The sequence below is a fragment of the Chiloscyllium plagiosum genome, unplaced genomic scaffold (assembly GCF_037043375.1).
Source record: "Chiloscyllium plagiosum isolate Xiang-an unplaced genomic scaffold, Cpla_swu_hap1 HiC_scaffold_9, whole genome shotgun sequence".
NCBI lineage: Eukaryota > Metazoa > Chordata > Chondrichthyes > Orectolobiformes > Hemiscylliidae > Chiloscyllium > Chiloscyllium plagiosum.
The window spans coordinates 64,342,461-64,359,486 of NW_028270147.1; the positions used below are offsets into that span (position 1 = coordinate 64,342,461).

Sequence of the window (17,026 nt, forward strand, 5' to 3'; positions counted from 1 at the left end):
ATCCTTCTAAAGTTCCCTAGATCATGAGAAATAGGAACAGGAGTAGGCTGTTCAGCTCCTTGAACCTGTTGCATCATTCAGTAGGGTCCTGGCTGATTCCTCACGTCCACTTTTCTGCCCTTTTCCCATAAGCCTTGACTCTCCTTGCTACATGTGCAACCGGTAATCAGGAAGGCTAGTGGCGTATTGGACCTTATTTCAAGTGTGTTGGTGTATATGAGTAGGGAAGTCTTACTGTAATTGTATGAGGTGCTGATGAGAGCACATCTGGAGTATTGTGAGCAGTTTTGGTCCCCTTATTTAAGGAAAGATATAATTTCATCGGAGGCAGTTCAGAGAAGGTTCACTAGGATGATCCCTGGTATAGAGGTGTTGTCTTATGAGCAAAGGCTAAACAGCCTGGGACTTTACTCGACTGGAGTTTAGAAGTCGTCATCTCGTTGAAATGTATAGAAAGGAAACGAGAGGGTGTTTCCTTTCATGGAAGGTTCTAAGACCAGAAGGCAGTCTCAAAATAAATGGGTTCAAATTTAAGACTGAGTTGAGGAGGAATGTCTTTTCTCAGAGGAATTTGAGTCTTTAGATCCCCTTGTCACAAGAGCTGTGGGGGCAGAGTCTGTGTATTTTCAAGGCTGAGATAGACTCTTTATCAGTTGGGGAATCGAGGATTACGAGCAAAGGGCAGGAAAATGGATGTGAGGAATTTCGGACCAACCATGGTCCTGTTGATTGGCGGAACAGGCTGAAGGGGCCTAAAGGCTATCTTGATCTTAATACTGGTAGCAATAAGAATCTCAGCCTTGAATATACACAAGAACTCTGCTGTTGCAGCTCTCTGTGGCAAGAAGTGCCAAAGACTCAGAACTCTCTCAGAGAAGAAATCTAACCTCATCTTCAGTCTTAACTTAGCATCCCTTTATTCTGAGATTATATCCTCTGGTCTTAGACCCTCTAATGAGGGGATACATCCTCTCAGCATTTAGCCTGTCAAGCCCCTTAGGAATCCTCTATTTTCCAATGAGATAGAGTCATAGAGATGTACAGCATGGAAACAGACGCAACACATCCATGCCGACCAGATATCCCAACCCAATCTAGTCCCACCAGCCAGGACCCGGTCCATGTCCTTCCAAACCCTTCCTATTCATATACCCATCTAGATGCCTTTTAAATGTTGCAATTGTACTCGCATCCACCACTTCATCTGGCAGCTCATTCCATACATTTACCACACTCTGCATGAAAAAGTCTCCCCTTACGTCTCTTTTATATCTTTTACCCTCTCACCCTAAACCTATGCCCTCTCGTTCTGGATTCCCCCACCCCAGGGAAAATACTTTATCTATTTATCCTATCGATGCCTCTCATGATTTTATAAAGCTCTATAAGGTCACCCCTCAGCCTCTGACGCTCCAGAGAAAACAGCCCCAGCCTGTTGAACCTCTCCCTATAGCACACATGCTCTAACCCGGGCAACATCCTTGTAAATTTTTGCTGAACCCTTTCAAGTTTCACATCATCTTTCCAATAGGAAGGAAACCAGAATTGCACGCAGTATTCCAACAGTGGCCTAACCAATGTCCTGTATAGCCGCAATGTAACCTCCCAACTCCTGTGCTTAGTATTCTGACCAATAAAGGAAAGCATACCAACACCTTCTTCACTATCCTGTCTACCTGCGACTCCACTTTCAAGGAGCTATGAACCTGCACTGCAAGGTCTCTTTGTTCAGCAACACTCTCTAGGACCTTACCAGTAAGTGTATAAAACCTGCTAAGATTTGCTTTCCCAAAATGCAACACCTCGCATTTACCTAAATTAAACTCCATCTGCCACTTCTCAGCCCATTGGCCTATCTGATCAAGGTCCCATTGTAATCTGAAGTAACTTTCTTCGCTGTCCACTACACCTCCAATTTTGGTGTCATCTGCAAACTTACTATACTTTTATGCTCACATCCAAGTCATTTACATAAATGACGAAAAGTAGTGAACCCAGCACTGATCCTTGTGGCACTCCACTGGTCACAACCCTCCGCCATCACCCTTTGTCTTTACCTTTGAGCCAGTTCTGTATCCAAATGGCTAGTTCTCCCTGTATTCCATGAGATCTAACCTTGCTAACCAGTCTCCAATGGGGAACCTTGTTGAATGCCGTCCATTTAGATAACGTCCACCACTCTGCCCTCATCAATTCCCGTTGTTACTTCTTCAAAAAACTCAAACAAGTTTGTGAGACATGATTTCCCATGCACAAAGTCATGTTGACTATCCCTAATCAGCCCTTGCCTTTCCAAATACATGTACATCCTGTCGCTCAGGACTCTCTCCAACAACATGCCCACCACTGACATCAGGCTCACTAGTCTATAGTTCCCTGACTTGTCCTTACCACCTTTCTTAAACAGTGGCATCACATTAGCGTACCTCCAGTTTTCCGGCACCTCACCTGTGATTATCAGTGATACAAATACCTTCGTAAGAGGCCCAGCAATCACTTCCCCAGCTTCCCACAGAGTTCCAGGGTACATCTGATCAGGTCCTGGTGATTTATCCACTTTTATGCATTTCAAGACATTCAGCACTTCCTTCTCTGTAATATGGGCATTTTTCAAGATGTCACCATCTATTTCCCTACATTCTATATCTTCCATGTCCTTCTCTACAGTAAATACTGATGCAAAATACTAATCTCCCCATTTTCTGCGGCTCCACACAAAGGCCGCCTTGCTGATCTTTGAGGGGCCCTATTTTCTCCCGAGTTACCCTTTTGTCCTTAATGTATTTGTAAAAACCCTTTGGATTCTCCTTAATTCTATTTGCCAAAGCTATCTCATGTCCCCTTTTTGGCCTCCTCTTAAGTTTACTCCTACTGCCTTTATACTCTTCTAAGGATTCACTCGATCTATCCTGCCTATACCTTACATATGCTTCCTCTTTCTTAACCAAAACCTCGATTTCTTTAGTCATCCAACATTCCCTACACCTACCAGCCTTTCCTTTCACCCTAACAGGAATATACTTTCTCTGGACTCTCGTTATCTAATTTTTGATGGCTTCCCATTTTCCAGCTTCCCTTTTCCTGCGAACATCCGCCCCCAACCAGCTTTTGAAAGTTCTTGCCTAATACTGTCAAAATTGGCCTTCCTCCAATTTAGAACTTCAACTTTTAGATCTGGTCTATCCTTTTCCATCACTATTTAAAAACTAATATAATTATGGTCACTGGCCCCAAAGTGCTCCCCCACTGACACCTCAGTCACATGCCCTGCCCCATTTCCCAAGAGTAGGTCAAGTTTTGCACCTTCTCTAGTAGGTACATTCACATACTGAATCAAAAAATTGTCTTGTATGCACTTAACAAATTCCTCTCCATCTAAACCCTTATGGCAGTTCCAGTCTATGTTTGGAAAGTTAAAATCCCCTACCCATAACCACCCTATTATTCTTACAGATACCTGACATGTCCTTACAAATTTGTTTCTCAATTTCCCTCTGACTATCAGGGGGTTTATAATACAATCCCAATAATGTGATCATCCCTTTCCTATTTCTCAGTTCCACACAAATAACTTGCCCGGATGTATTTCTGGGAATATCCTTCCTCCGTGCAGCTGTATTGCTATCCCTTATCAAAAATGCGACTGCCCCTCCTCTCTTGCCTCCCTTTCTATCCTTCCTATAGCATTTGTATCCTGGAACATTAAGCTGCTAGTCCTGTCCGTCCCTGAGCCATGTTTCTGTAATTGCTATGATATCCCAATCCCATGTTCCTCACCATGCCCTGAGTTTATCTGCCTTCCCTATTAGGCCTCTTGCATTGAAATAAATGCAGTTTAATTTATCAGTCTTACTTTGTTCTCTGCTTTGTCCCTGCCTGCCCTGTTTGACTCGCTTCTGTTCTCAATTGTACCAGTCTCAGATTGATCTCTTTCTTCACTATGTCTCTGTGTCCCACGCCCACCCACCTTACTAGTTTAAATCCTCCCCAGCAGTTCTAGCAAATCTCCCTGCCAGTACATTAGTCTCCTTCCAATTTAGGTGCTATCCGTCCTTCTTGTACAGGTCACTTCTACCCCAAAAGAGATTCCAATGATAAAAAATTATGAATCCTTCTCCCATACACCAGCTCATCTGTTCCATCCTCCTATTCTTACCATCACTAGCTCATAGCACCAGGAGTAATCCAGATATTACTACTCTCGAGAACCTCCTTTTTAAATTCCTTCTAACTCTCTGTAATCTCCCTTCAGAATCTCAACCTTTTCCCTTCCTATGTCATTGGTTCCAGTGTGTACAATGACCTCCTGCTGGCCCCTCTTCCCCCTCCCCCCCCCCCCATTGATCCTTGATCCTGGCACCATGGAAGCAACACACCATTCTGATGTTTCGCTGTTGGCCACAGAAACGTCTGTCTGTACCTCTGACTGGAAAGTCCCCTAACACAATTGATCTCTTGGAACCCAACATACCTCTCATTGCATTACGTCTCAATACCAGAAACTTGGTTGTTTGTGCTACATTCCCCTGAGAATCCATTACTTGCTTGAAATTGGAATAGCCATAGAAGACTCCTGCACTAACTGCATACCTCTCTTATCTTTCCTTGAGTTAACCCATCTATGTGACTGTATCTGCGACTTTCCCCCCTTCCCATAACTGCCATCCATCACATTCCCTTGCTCTTGTAAATTCCTCATTGCCTCTAACTGTCTCTCCAACCGATCCATTTGATCTGATAAGATTCGCAACCAACGGCATTTATTGCAGATATAATCCTCAGTAACCCATAAACTCTCCCTAAACACTCACATCTGACAAGAAGAGCATATCACTCTAGTAAAGGCCATGTTTGCTCCTTCACAATCTATAGACCCAGAAAATAGCACTGTCTTATTCCTCTGCACAACACTGCTCCAGGTTAAATTAATTGTTATGGCTTTTATTTTAATCAAGAGTCATATCTCAATAAAACATAAAATCAAGAAAGAACCCACTCTACTCATTACTGCAGACTTACTGTTAGGCCACGCTTAAGTATTCACTTCTGTTTCTGTGCTGTGACCTCTCCCAAACAGGTTCATCATTCGTCAAAATTCCAAAGAGTAGAGTCCTAACCTGTTTATCCTTTGTTCATAAGATAATCCCTGTACACCTAAAATCATCCTAGTGAACCTTTTCTTAACTGCCCGCAATGAAATAATATCTTTGGTAAAATAAGTGGACCAAAACTGTGCCCAGTACTTCAGATGTGGCCTCCCCAGTGCCTTGTACAGTTGCAAATGTAACACCACTATTCAAGAAAGGAGAGAGACAAAAAGCTAGAAACTATAGACAAGTTAGTTTAAAATATTCCATAATTAAGGAGGTAGTAGTCGGGTATGTAGAAAATTACAATAAAGTTATTATGTTTTTGTGAAAGAGAAATTTTGTTTGACAATTTTTTTTTGTTTGTTGATATTGTAACAAGAAAGTAAATAAAGAGGAACCAATAAATGTAACATATTTGCATCTCCAAACAAGTATTTGATAAGATGCCACATAAAGGTACTGTGTTAGGATTGAGATATTAACACTTAGAGACAGACTGACTAACAGGAATCAGAGTCGAGATACATGGATTATTCTCAAGTTGGCAAGCTAATTAGTGATTACCATTGGGAATAGTGCCCAGTCCTCAACTGTAAGTAGAGTCTAAAATCCAGCTATCCAAACAGATTGTCTGAAAACTCATCACTTGTTGGCATAAATTTTAATTGAATACATTATTTTAAACATACTTGGAAAATTTGGTGAGGTACTGCATTGTCTCTAGAATAGTTCTGGCTTAATGTACTGTCTGTTTAATGCTCCAAGTGAGCCTCGAACACACATGGCCTAGCTTAACCCGAATTACGAATGATCGGAACGTATGACTGAAAATCCGGAAATATCCAAATTTCTGCACCGCCTTGATTCCGAGGTTGCTAGATTTGTTATTGTACCTATATTAATGATTTATATCTGTTATCTATATTAATGACTTGGATGAAGGGACAGACTGTATAATAGCCAAATTTACTTATGATTTAAATCGAAGTAGAAAATTCTGAAGATGGTGCAAAGAATCTGCCATGGTATTTCGGTCAGTTGAGTGATTGGCCAACAGTTTGCAAATGAAGTATAATGTGGGAAAATGTGAGGTTGTCCACTTTGGCAAGAAAAATGAAAAAGATTAAATAGTAGGAAGCTGCAGAATGCTAAGGTAAAAGGGGTCCTGGTATCTGTGGACATGAATCAAAAATGACAGGAGTAATTGGAAGAGCAAATGTAATGTTGATTTTTATTTGCCAGGAGGATGAAACCTAAAAGTGGGGAACTGTTGCTAAATGACCAGGACATTGGTTGAACTATACTGGAGTACTGTGAACAGTTTTGGTAGAAGCAGAAAGGAGGTGTCCACTTCTGGTGGAAGCTAGAATTAGTTAGTGTTTAAAAATGTGAGGGAGTCTCTGATTTAAGATGGATGAGCAGGAAATTCTTTTCTTGGAAGATCAGTAGTGTTTGGAGTTCCTTTCCACAGACTGCAGTTAGGATTGGTCATTGAATATATTCAAAGCTGAGTCAGACAGATTTTTCTTTGATTGATAAGGGAGTTGAGGGTTATGGAGAACCTGGAAGAAAGTGGAGTTAAGGTCACCATCAGCATTGCCATGACCTTGAATGACTGAATAGGCTCAATGCACTGAAAAGCCTGCTCCTATAACTTAGTGTTGAATTGGATGGGCTGTATACAATGATGCCACACTATGGTCTGAGAGGAAACAAACCATTTTTTTATTATTTGTATACATTTTTATACTGATGTAATATTCCATTTATTTTAGATTTGTCAAGCTCCCCTCCAGGTCCATATCATCAGGATATATATGTGTTGAGACCTGAAGAACGTTTTAAGGCGCCTCCCATTTTACCTCCCCATCTTCTCCAGGTCATTCTCAACAAGGACACACACATTTCAGTAAGTTAATTAAAATGATTAAGTTGCTGGTGTAACCACAAACAAATCTGTTATTTCATCTTCTCATTTAGTCCCTGCGTTATTCCAACTGATTTCAATTTATATATAATTTTAAATCTTCAGAACCCTCTAATAGTACATACAAGACAGAGGCAGGAACGCAGTGTTTTTAAATGCATTTGTCAAGTGCTTATGTGGAAGAAAGGACACATTTTGTTTTTTCCAGAAATAAACTCCAACCTTAAATTCTATCAATGAATCATCAAAGGTATGTTATAATATTTAAAAAAAAAACACACAGATTATCTATTCATTTATCTCATTGCTCTCTTTGGAACCTCTGTGCAGAAATTGGATTTGTTTCACAAGATTATAAGAGTTAAAATATTTCAGAAGTACTTAATTAGTTATAAACTATTGTGACAGCCTGAAATTGTGAAAAGTACTATGTAATTCCCAGTTCTTTCTATTACTTATGTTGCTCCATTTTCCTACAACCTGTAATATTAATATTAAATTTCAGTTGTCTGCTCAACTGAATAACCAAACAACTCTTTCTTTACAAGCTGTTTCTTTTGTCCTTATTGCTGCTTCTGTTTTGGTGCCCTCTGGAGCTTTAAGCTTCTAACTAAATTTTGCAACTTATGTAGCTATGAAACTACTGGAGTCCAAATACAGGTTGTTCTACTATATCGTGCATTTCGTCAACATAAATTCGCTGTAATGCAATTAATGAATTGGGAACGCTGTTTCTCAATAGTGACCTTCTAAAAGTATGTTGGCTGTAACATGATTACAGTACCAACATTTTAAATGCTGTTTCTAAAGCGTGATTTTTCTCAAACATGGGATTGCACAAGAACGTGAACATCGTGTTATAGAAGAACTGACTGTACTGAGGTCCACAATTCTGCAATTTCAGTCAATTTGACTGCAACAACCTAGTTACCACAACATTTCTCACCAGTATACACCATTTTTTTATTTTCAAAAATAAATTCTATCTCACATTCTGTTCAGGTTTTCCATGATTTGTAGTTTTGCTAAATGTTCTGTGCAGGAAATTGTTAAAGATATTCTATAAATTTATAAGGCTACTCACCATGAATCTTCTCCATTTTAAATAAATGTTGACTATTAAAATAATTTTGATTATTAGATAAGTATTTGTGTCATTTTAAATTATTTTACCTGTTTCAGTGTTACTGTCTCTGCTTAGACCTGTCACTCATAGAATTATCAGTTATTGGAGATCATACTTTCATAGGAATCCAGACGTTTCTTTTCTATTCTTCCCTGTTTTCCTCACATAAACATAATCTAGTCCAGGGGATTTGTCAGTGTTAAATCCTCTTGTATTTATGAAATACATTGCACTGATTTCAGATGATCCTGCAAGTCGAGATGCATTTAATTTGGAAGACAAAACTGTATTTTCCTCAAGTTCCAATTTAGTCCTTAACTACTGTTTCGCTGTTTTATTTATGAATCCTTCACCCTTTAAAACCCAGTTCTTTTTCAATCCATTCTTGCACTTTTCTATTTTCCTTCCACAGTTGTCTCACCTTTCCTGAAGTTTTTGTTTCCCTTCTGACTTCAGGATTTGATCTGGATTGCAGTTTGATACAAATAGTTCAGATTGGAATTATATTATTTGTTGATTTTTAAGCAGCCTTCAGAGATCTGTTGCAAACTTGTTTTACAGTTCAACTAATTATTAATCTTTATTCTATAATCTATGTAAGCCATTGGTAGACTGCAAGATTAATCAGCATTTTACCTTGTTCACCTAGTGTGATCCAGCTTTACTACCTGAACCGAACCATGTGATGTTGAATCATCTATATGCACTTTCCATAAAAGTAAGTTGGTTGTATATTTCAAATTCTATTGAGTCCTTAAAATATTCAAGCCTTGATAGCTACTCAGAATTACTAAAAACTCTAAGCACAGTCTTCTTGAGTTTAGCTACATACTTAGGAGAATCCTATACTTATCACCTACAACTCCAAGGGAATAAGCAGTGTTTTAAAACTTTGTCTTACGCGTATGCCATTCATTGTGGAACCTTATGTCAGACATTTTAGGTCTTGCATGACTGTGTGGCTCCAGGTTGTTCTTGGTAGTCGTATTTGATCAGGCAATATTTTCTGAACATAAATAAGAACAGAAATTCTGAGAAAACTCAGCAGGCAGGTCTGGCAGCATCTGTGGACAGAAAACAAAATTAATATTTCAATTATAATTTTCAGCACATTTTTTATTTCAGATTTCCAGTATCTGCTGTGTTTTATTTTTAGTTTAGTTGATGTTGCAAACAGTTGTTTTTGTTTGAGACTGATTTTGAACATTGCAGATTATATTGTGCTTTCTACATATGACAGACCATATATTTCAGGATTCTTCATCAGAGCCACTACTTTCAGAACAAGTGATGCATTACAGTTGATGGTGTGCAATCTGGTCTGCTCCGAGTTACAAAATAATAATCTTTCAGGGGCACCCCTTGAGGACTGCTTTTTGATTTTCAGAGTTAATTTTAAGGTTTTAGGAGCTTTTTCTCTTCTTTCCCACTAACTCTGTTATTAGTTGATGCAGTCATGTGGTAATATTACCTTCCATATTTATAAAAAAAAACCTGGTTGGATTTCTGGTTGAGTGACCTTTCCTCAGAACACTGGGAAGGGTCACTTGACCTGAAATGTTAACTCTGAATACTCTCCCCAGATGCTGCCAGACCGGCTGAGCTTTTCCAGCAATTTCTATTTTTGCCTTCTATATTTATGTTGATCTCCAGGGCATTGGATTTGCACAAAGGAAGATTTAGACGTTCATCAATATCCTCAATAAATAATATCAGCCCTATTAGATTTTAAACGACAACACAGAATAAAAACATTAATTTTCTCGATATCACAAGTCAACAAGCGTGAGTTATCAAATGGTGTTTTCAAAATAACTTTTGGATGCTCCTTTACAGTAAAAGTCATCCCCCAAACTGATGAGATCACACCTTTTCCATTGTATATTTACAAAGTGAGAATATTTTAAACAATCACCACTATCCTTTCTACTGAATTTCAGATCTCATCTCAGATTTAAATTTAGCAATTGACAATGTTCATTGCAATAGCATTCATTGCAATTTTCCCATAGACTAGCTTTATAAATTTACTAATAAACCTATCACAGAAAACAATCAGTCTACAATTGGAGGAGCAATTCTTCATCCTTTCCTTCTATTCTATTTGTGAGGCATTCTTTTCTCTGGTCATCCCTGTGAATCTTATCAGATGATTTGGGCTTTTGGGGGCAGATTTTCAGTGCCCTCATGTATGTGCTGCTGCTTGCAGAAATGCAGAAGTCTCAGAAATGCGTTTCAGGCGTTAGGAGGACTTCAATCAGCTCTTCTCAGATGAGGCTAATAGCAGTGTTTTATTATCATTTTGAACTGGACAATTTATTAATTCATAACGCTTACAAAGAAACTTAGTGTTGTCAAAGGCATTCCTTGTGCAGTTGGATTTCTAAGTTGCCCCATCTCACTTGCTTTCTAAAGACACAGTTCTGACAGTCTTGACAAAAGGTTTGCCTACAATATTCCACAAGAGTCAAATAAAATCTTAATACTATGGATTCTGTAAACCTGAAATAAAAAGTAAATTCTGGAGAAACTTAGCATATCTGGCATCATCTGTGGAGAGAAAAATAGAGTTAAAATTTCAAGTCCAATATGACTTAAGACTTTAAGAATGGACTTGAATGCTGAACTTATTTCTCTCTCTACAGTTAAATAATTGACAGATGATTGGTTGTGCAATGTGCAAATTAGCACAGGTTAAATAAAACTGAATCATAGAATTATACAGCATAGAAACACAACCTTCAGTCCAACCAGTCTGTGCTGATCATAATCCCAAAGTAAACTCGTACCACTTGCCTGCGCTTGGCCCATATCCCTCCAAACAATGCTTTTCCTTATACAAAATGAGCCATCTTTTTGGAGCTAGTATTTGAAAGACAACTGGAGAAAATACTCTGTCTTCCTGCTGAATTTTCTTCTGCTGCAGTCTGAATATTTCAAGGCATGAAGGGATAGGTCCTACTCTGCTAAGAATGCCAAATAGTTAGTGTCATAACTCACCCAGCAAGAGAGCTCTCTCTAGTGGCCAGATACCATAACAATCATGAATGCCATGACATCTTAGTGACATTAGTTCATCCCAACACTGGATTTATAGTCAGGAAGAATTTCCATGTAGTACTCAGTTTATACAGATTTTCCAATACTAACAATATAGACAGTTGCCTATGAGATTTCAGTGGGCCAACCGAAAGTGAGAACCAAACTAATGAAATTTTAGATAAGATATATTATGCAATTGTAGCTGTTGAGAAAAAAGTCAAATAAAAGTGAAAATGGCAGCCAATAAGAATTTAGAAAGTAAGTGCACTTGACACAGGAGCATTCTCTAGGCTTCATAAATTCAACCTAGGCTGCTGCAGCGCTGCACTGGTCCATACTGGTCCACAATATTTCTTCAAGGCCCCCATGAAACTTGCTTCTTTATGCCAGCGGACAGCCAATCTGATATAAGTCACAAACTCTGGCCACTACCTTGAGAATGCTCACTCCAGTGGAGAGCTAAAAGCTGAAGGTTTATTGTCTATCCTGTCTTCGTTCTGGGCTTTGTGCTTTCTTTACCAAAACTGAGACATGCTATTTAACAAAAATAGTATTTTTTACATTAAAATGTGTGTGATATTGACTCTTTCTTTCTATACATGTCAATATCCTTGCCCTCCTGTTTATCCTTATACACCTTGAGCATTTAGTCTAATTTGATAATTGTTTTTCAGTCTGAGAGATTGAGGTGAGAAAGGAATTGAACTTAATATAATTATATTTTCAAACTTCCAATAATAGCCGCTAGAGTATGTTTCCACAGATGCTGAAAACTCTTTGGTAACATTTTCAAATGCTCATTGCTTAATTTGTGTCCCAGGCCAACATATTGAACTTTCAGAAACAAACCTAGGTCTCATTCTGACAGAAGAAGGACATACAAAATGATAGTCAGGAAGAACTCTGGAATGGTAACCCCCGCAAGGGAGCTGAGTGGCTTATTGTACTTATTGCGATTTAGATACAGTCAGTTAACTCAGTAGAGATTATACATTGTATGTGAAACATTCCTAATCTCTGTGGCTTATTTGTGCAGCAATTAGTTGATTTACAAAATTGAGCTACTGTGGTGGGGGGGGGGGGGGGAGCCCCTTATTCACACCATCATCAGCCATGATTTTCACAAGCCAGGCTTGAGAGGCTGAATTGATCTGTTTCTATTCAGAAATCTTAACTGCACCTCAATGAGCTGATTTAATTGATTTATGCAATTTCTGAGTAAGTGAACTTGACAATTCATATTAAAGGAAGAGTTGTTTTAACTTATGTCAAAATTTGATTCCTAGCTCAATAATGAGAAAATTGTTTTTCATTGTAGTTTAACTGCATTATTTTCCACATAGTAGAAGCTCATTACTCCACAGTACTATTGGTTGCTCAATGATTTAGTACCTCAACTGATCTTCATTTGAACAACCTGCTTAAACATGTCAAGATGAATTTAAAGTCAATGCTGTACTTCAGTTTTTTAACAAATACCTTGCTTTTCTATCCTAGGATGGTGTGATGGTTCTTAGTGCCACCCATCGATATAAGAAGAAATATGTTACTACTTTACTCTATAAGCCAATCTGATCTGCCATTTCTAGCCAGCATGCTCAAATGGTAAATTAATGTCTGTTAGTTGGCTATTCAGTGATGGAGCTTCATTAGGATTTTAGCAGTTTGTGTTGGTTGCCTTCTACATAATAGTTACAAGCACTTTACCAGATTGACGTGCAAGTGTGACACAATGCTATGGCATCAACTAGGGCAATGCAGAATGTTTACTTTAGATTTGTACTTTGGGAAACTTGAAATGCATCTGAAATTGAGGAGCTATCTCAGCCATGATGAGCTGTTTTACAAGGAAAAACTTACAGTTGAAATTCAAATGATTTTGAAATATTTCAAAAATCCTAGTATTTTAATTTATTACATTTGACTTCGGGGAGTGAAACAACTTTTTTATTTTAGTAAAATAAATTTTTTGATTGAAATCTTTGACTGTTTAGTATGTAGAAATGTGCTATCTTTTAATACCTGAACCTTTATATGTAGCAGCACAGCTATTTAATTTAATGTAGATGCACTGGTGTGAATATTTTTGATGGAACTTATTATCTAGAATATTGGTTTGCAAAATGTGAAGTACACCAAATAATGATTTCCCCCCAGCTAGCAAATGTATTTAAGAAGCTGTTTAAAGGATCGACAAAAATAAAACAAAAAATTGTAATTAGAGTTTTAATATTAGAAACTGGTTAAAACTCCATTTGCACAGAGTTGATGCATTGAACAGAGGATTTTTGTTGTGATTTTAAATAATGGTAAATAAGTTCAGAATCCTGCTGACTGGTGAAACTGGCAGATAGGTGAAATTAAATGCAGAGAAGTGTGAAATGATACACTTTGATAGCAGAATGAGAAATGGTAATATAAACCAAATTGTACAGTTGGCTGCAGGGGAACACCGATATGGAACTGAACAAAGATCCTAGAGAGCAACAGGACAAGTTGAGAAGTTTTGTTTGTTAAAGAAAAACATCTGGGATCCTTGGCTTTAGCAATAGTGACTTCAGAGTATGAAACGTCATATAGTAAGCAAAGCCTTTTGCAAGATGTACCAAGAATGAGGGACTTCAGTGAAGTGAACAGAATTTTAAAAATCTGGGGGTTATTCTCTTGAGGGCAGAAATAATTAAGATTATGAGTGATCTTGATAATGTAAATAAAGAAAAAGTAGTTTCCAGTAGTCAGAGGATATGGATGGAGGTTGACTACAAAACGACTAGAAGCAACATTTGTGAAGAACAAGTTGTCATGATCCGGACTGCACTGCCTGAAAGGAAATTGATTCAATAGTTTCTTCTAAAAGGAATTGGATAAATACTTGAAGGGAACATATTTACAGAGCTATGAGGAAAGAGCAGGAGGGTGCGATAATCATTCTTTTGAAGAGCCAGCACAGGTGCAATGATTGACTGGCTTCCTCCTGATGAAAGGTTTTTGCCCGAAACATCGATTTTCCTGCTCCTTGGATGCTGCCTGACCTGCTGTGCTTTTCCAGCACCACTCTAATCTTGACTCTGATCTCCAGCATCTGCAGTCCTCACTTTCGCCTGGCATCCTTCAGTGCCATGTCATTCAGCGATTCAATGAAAGGGCAGCTAGGAGAGCATTATAGCCATGGAATCATTTTTGCTAATGATTTCGGATCAAGTTGATCTAACTGATTGTTCCGCCAGTTGAATTACTGCCAAGTGACAAGTCAAGAGTCTTTATTTCATTTTAAGATGCAGGTGCTGCAGGGACATTTAATTTTTATCAGTGCTAATAATTGAAACTAATCTAAAGCTGCAAGTTAAAAGTGCACAAGCATGAAGATTTGAAATAACTATCTTATTTGAATATCAAAGTCTAATAGCTGGGGTTGTTGCTCATCTGCAGAAACTGAATTGGGAAATAATTTATATTCCCAAGTATTTGAAGCAATCGCTGGCTGATTTGTCACTTGCTAGCAGAACTGGAGTACAGTAACTATGCATTATAAGGTAAATTTGTTAGCACCCTGGAAAAGCTTTCCTTTGAAACAATGGGAAACATGACATTTGAGTTGTACCAAATGATCCAGTGTTCTGAGGGCAGTACAAATTGTTTGAAGAATTTCAAAGCCTTATATTGTTGATTCTTTGCACTCCTTTGTGATTGAATAGCAAGTATGTTTCCTGTACAGATTTTTGTTGGAGCACAAAGTGGTCTAGATTTGTGTGTGGAATAGCATGAATATTTGTCTTTACAGATACTGGAGTGCACTTCCTGTATAAATTGATGTGTATACTATATAAGGTTGTAACAAAAATAAAATCAGCTTATTACATAATGGCTGGTGCTTTCTTAACCATAAGCCCCAATTTTGTTGTGTAATATATTCACAGTTCACACACACCTACAAAGATGATGCATTTTCTTATCACAGACATTGAAGATAAGGTGAACTTGATATATGTTAGAAATTAAAACCACTTGGATCAGTTGTTTTCTTGTTTAGCATTAGTGTTAGTTACCACACCTGTATTCAAGAATGTAGTGCTTTTACTTTCTTTGTAAATTTTTGCAATGAAATATTATTTAAATGCATCTTTCAAAAGTCCAAGGAGAAATATAATTTTTTTTTTTTAAATTTGCATCAGTGTTTACTGTGGAGAAAGACATGGATGATATAGAATGTGGGGAAGTAGATGGTGACATCTTTGAAAAATGTCTCTATTACAGAAGAGGTGGTGCTGGATGTCTTGAAATGCACAAAAGTGGATAAATCCCTGGACCTGTTCAGGTGTACTCAATGGGAAGCTAGGGAAGTGATTATTGAGTCTCTTGCTGAGATATTTGGGATCACTGAAAACCACAGGTGAGGTGCCGGAAGACTGGAGGTTGGCTAACGTGGTGCCACTATTTAAGAAAAATAAGGTAAGGAAAAGCCAGGGAACTATAGACCAGTGAAACTAATATCGGTGGTCGGCAAGCAGTAGGAGGGAATTTGGAACGGTATTTGGAACGGTAAGGGATAGTCAGTATAGCTTTGTGCATGGGAAATCACGTCTCACAAACATGATTTTGTTATTTCTTCAAAAAAACTCAGAGGATTGATGAGGGCAGCGTGGTGGATGTGATCTATATGGACTTCAGTAAGGCATTTGAGAAGGTTCCTGAAGGGTGACTCATTAGCAAGGTTAGATCTCATGGAATATGGGGAGAACTAGCTATTTGGCTACAGAACTGGCTCAAAGGTAGAAAAGTGGTGGTGGGAGGTTGCATTTCAGACTGGAGGCCTGTGACCAGTGGTCTACCACAAGGATCGGTGCTGGGTCCACTGCTTTCTGTCATTTATATAATTGATTTGGATGTGAACATAGAAGGTACAGTTAGTAAGTTTGCACGTGACAGCAAAATTGGAGGTATGGTAGATAGTGAAGAAGGTTACCTCAGAGTACAATGGGACCTTGATCAGATGGGCCGATGGGCTAAGGAGTGGCAGATGGAGTTTAATTTAGATAAATGCGAGGTGCTGTATTTTGGAAAAGCAAATCTTAGGATACACTTATACACAAAATGGTAAGCTCCTAGGGAGTATTGCTGAACAAAGTGACTTCGGAGTGCAGGTTCATAGTTCCTTGAAAGTGGAGTCACCGGTAGATAGGATAGTGAACATGGTGTTTGGTATACTTTCCTTTATTGGTTAGAGCATTGAGTATAGGAGTTGGGGGGGGTCATGTTGCAGCTGTACAGGACATTGGTTAGGCCACTTTTGGAATATTGTGTACAGTTCTGGTCTCCTTCCTATCGGAAGGATGTTGCAAAACGTGAAAGGATTCTGAAAAGATTTAGGATTTGAGCTATAGAGAGAGGTTAAAGATGCTGGGCTGTTTTTCCTGGAGCGTCGGAGGGGTTTATAATGAAGGGCATGGATAGGATGGATAGACAAGGTCTTTTCCCTGGGGTGGGGAGTCCAGAATTAGAAGGCATAGGTTTAGGGTGAGGGCAAAGATATAAAAGGGATCTAGGGGCAACTTTTCATACAAAGGATGGTGTGTGTATGGAATGAGCTGCCAGAAGAAGTGGTGAAGGCTAGTACAATTGCAACATTTAAAAGACATCTGGATGGGTATATGAATAGGAAGGGTTTAGAGGGATATGGGCCAAGTACTGGCAAATGCGATTAGATTATGATAGGATATCTAGTCGGTATGGACAAGATGGACCAAAGGATCTGTTTCCATGCTATGACGCTAAGTTGCAGACAGTGGTTACTTCAGATACTTGAACCAAGGTTCAAGTAGGAGATAGCTTTATATATGAAAC

At 38.5% G+C, this 17,026-nt stretch overlaps 2 protein-coding genes across 4 annotated transcripts in view; one reads left to right on the top strand and one right to left on the bottom strand.

The window, feature by feature from the left end:
• The window catches only part of LOC122554443 (5'-AMP-activated protein kinase subunit beta-2-like), a 45,425-nt gene extending 30,378 nt beyond the window's left edge, over positions 1–15,047 (top strand). For 2 of the 3 annotated variants that reach the window (XM_043699502.2, XM_043699503.2), the window contains 3 exons: positions 6,866–6,999; positions 8,793–8,861; positions 12,683–15,047. In XM_043699502.2, coding sequence (XP_043555437.1) covers positions 6,866–6,999; positions 8,793–8,861; positions 12,683–12,760 — 281 coding nt within the window. In that variant the 3' untranslated portion in view covers positions 12,761–15,047. Of the gene's footprint in view, positions 1–6,865; positions 7,000–7,122; positions 7,268–8,792; positions 8,862–12,682 lie in introns of all 3 variants that reach the window. The other variant, XR_006312998.2, reaches the window with a different exon arrangement.
• pde4dip (phosphodiesterase 4D interacting protein) overlaps positions 9,121–17,026 on the bottom strand; it is a 256,882-nt gene continuing 248,976 nt past the window's right edge. Inside the window, exon 40 of the mRNA XM_087990719.1 lies at positions 9,121–9,207. Coding sequence (XP_087846845.1) covers positions 9,136–9,207 — 72 coding nt within the window. The 3' untranslated portion in view covers positions 9,121–9,135. The remainder of the gene's footprint in view (positions 9,208–17,026) is intronic.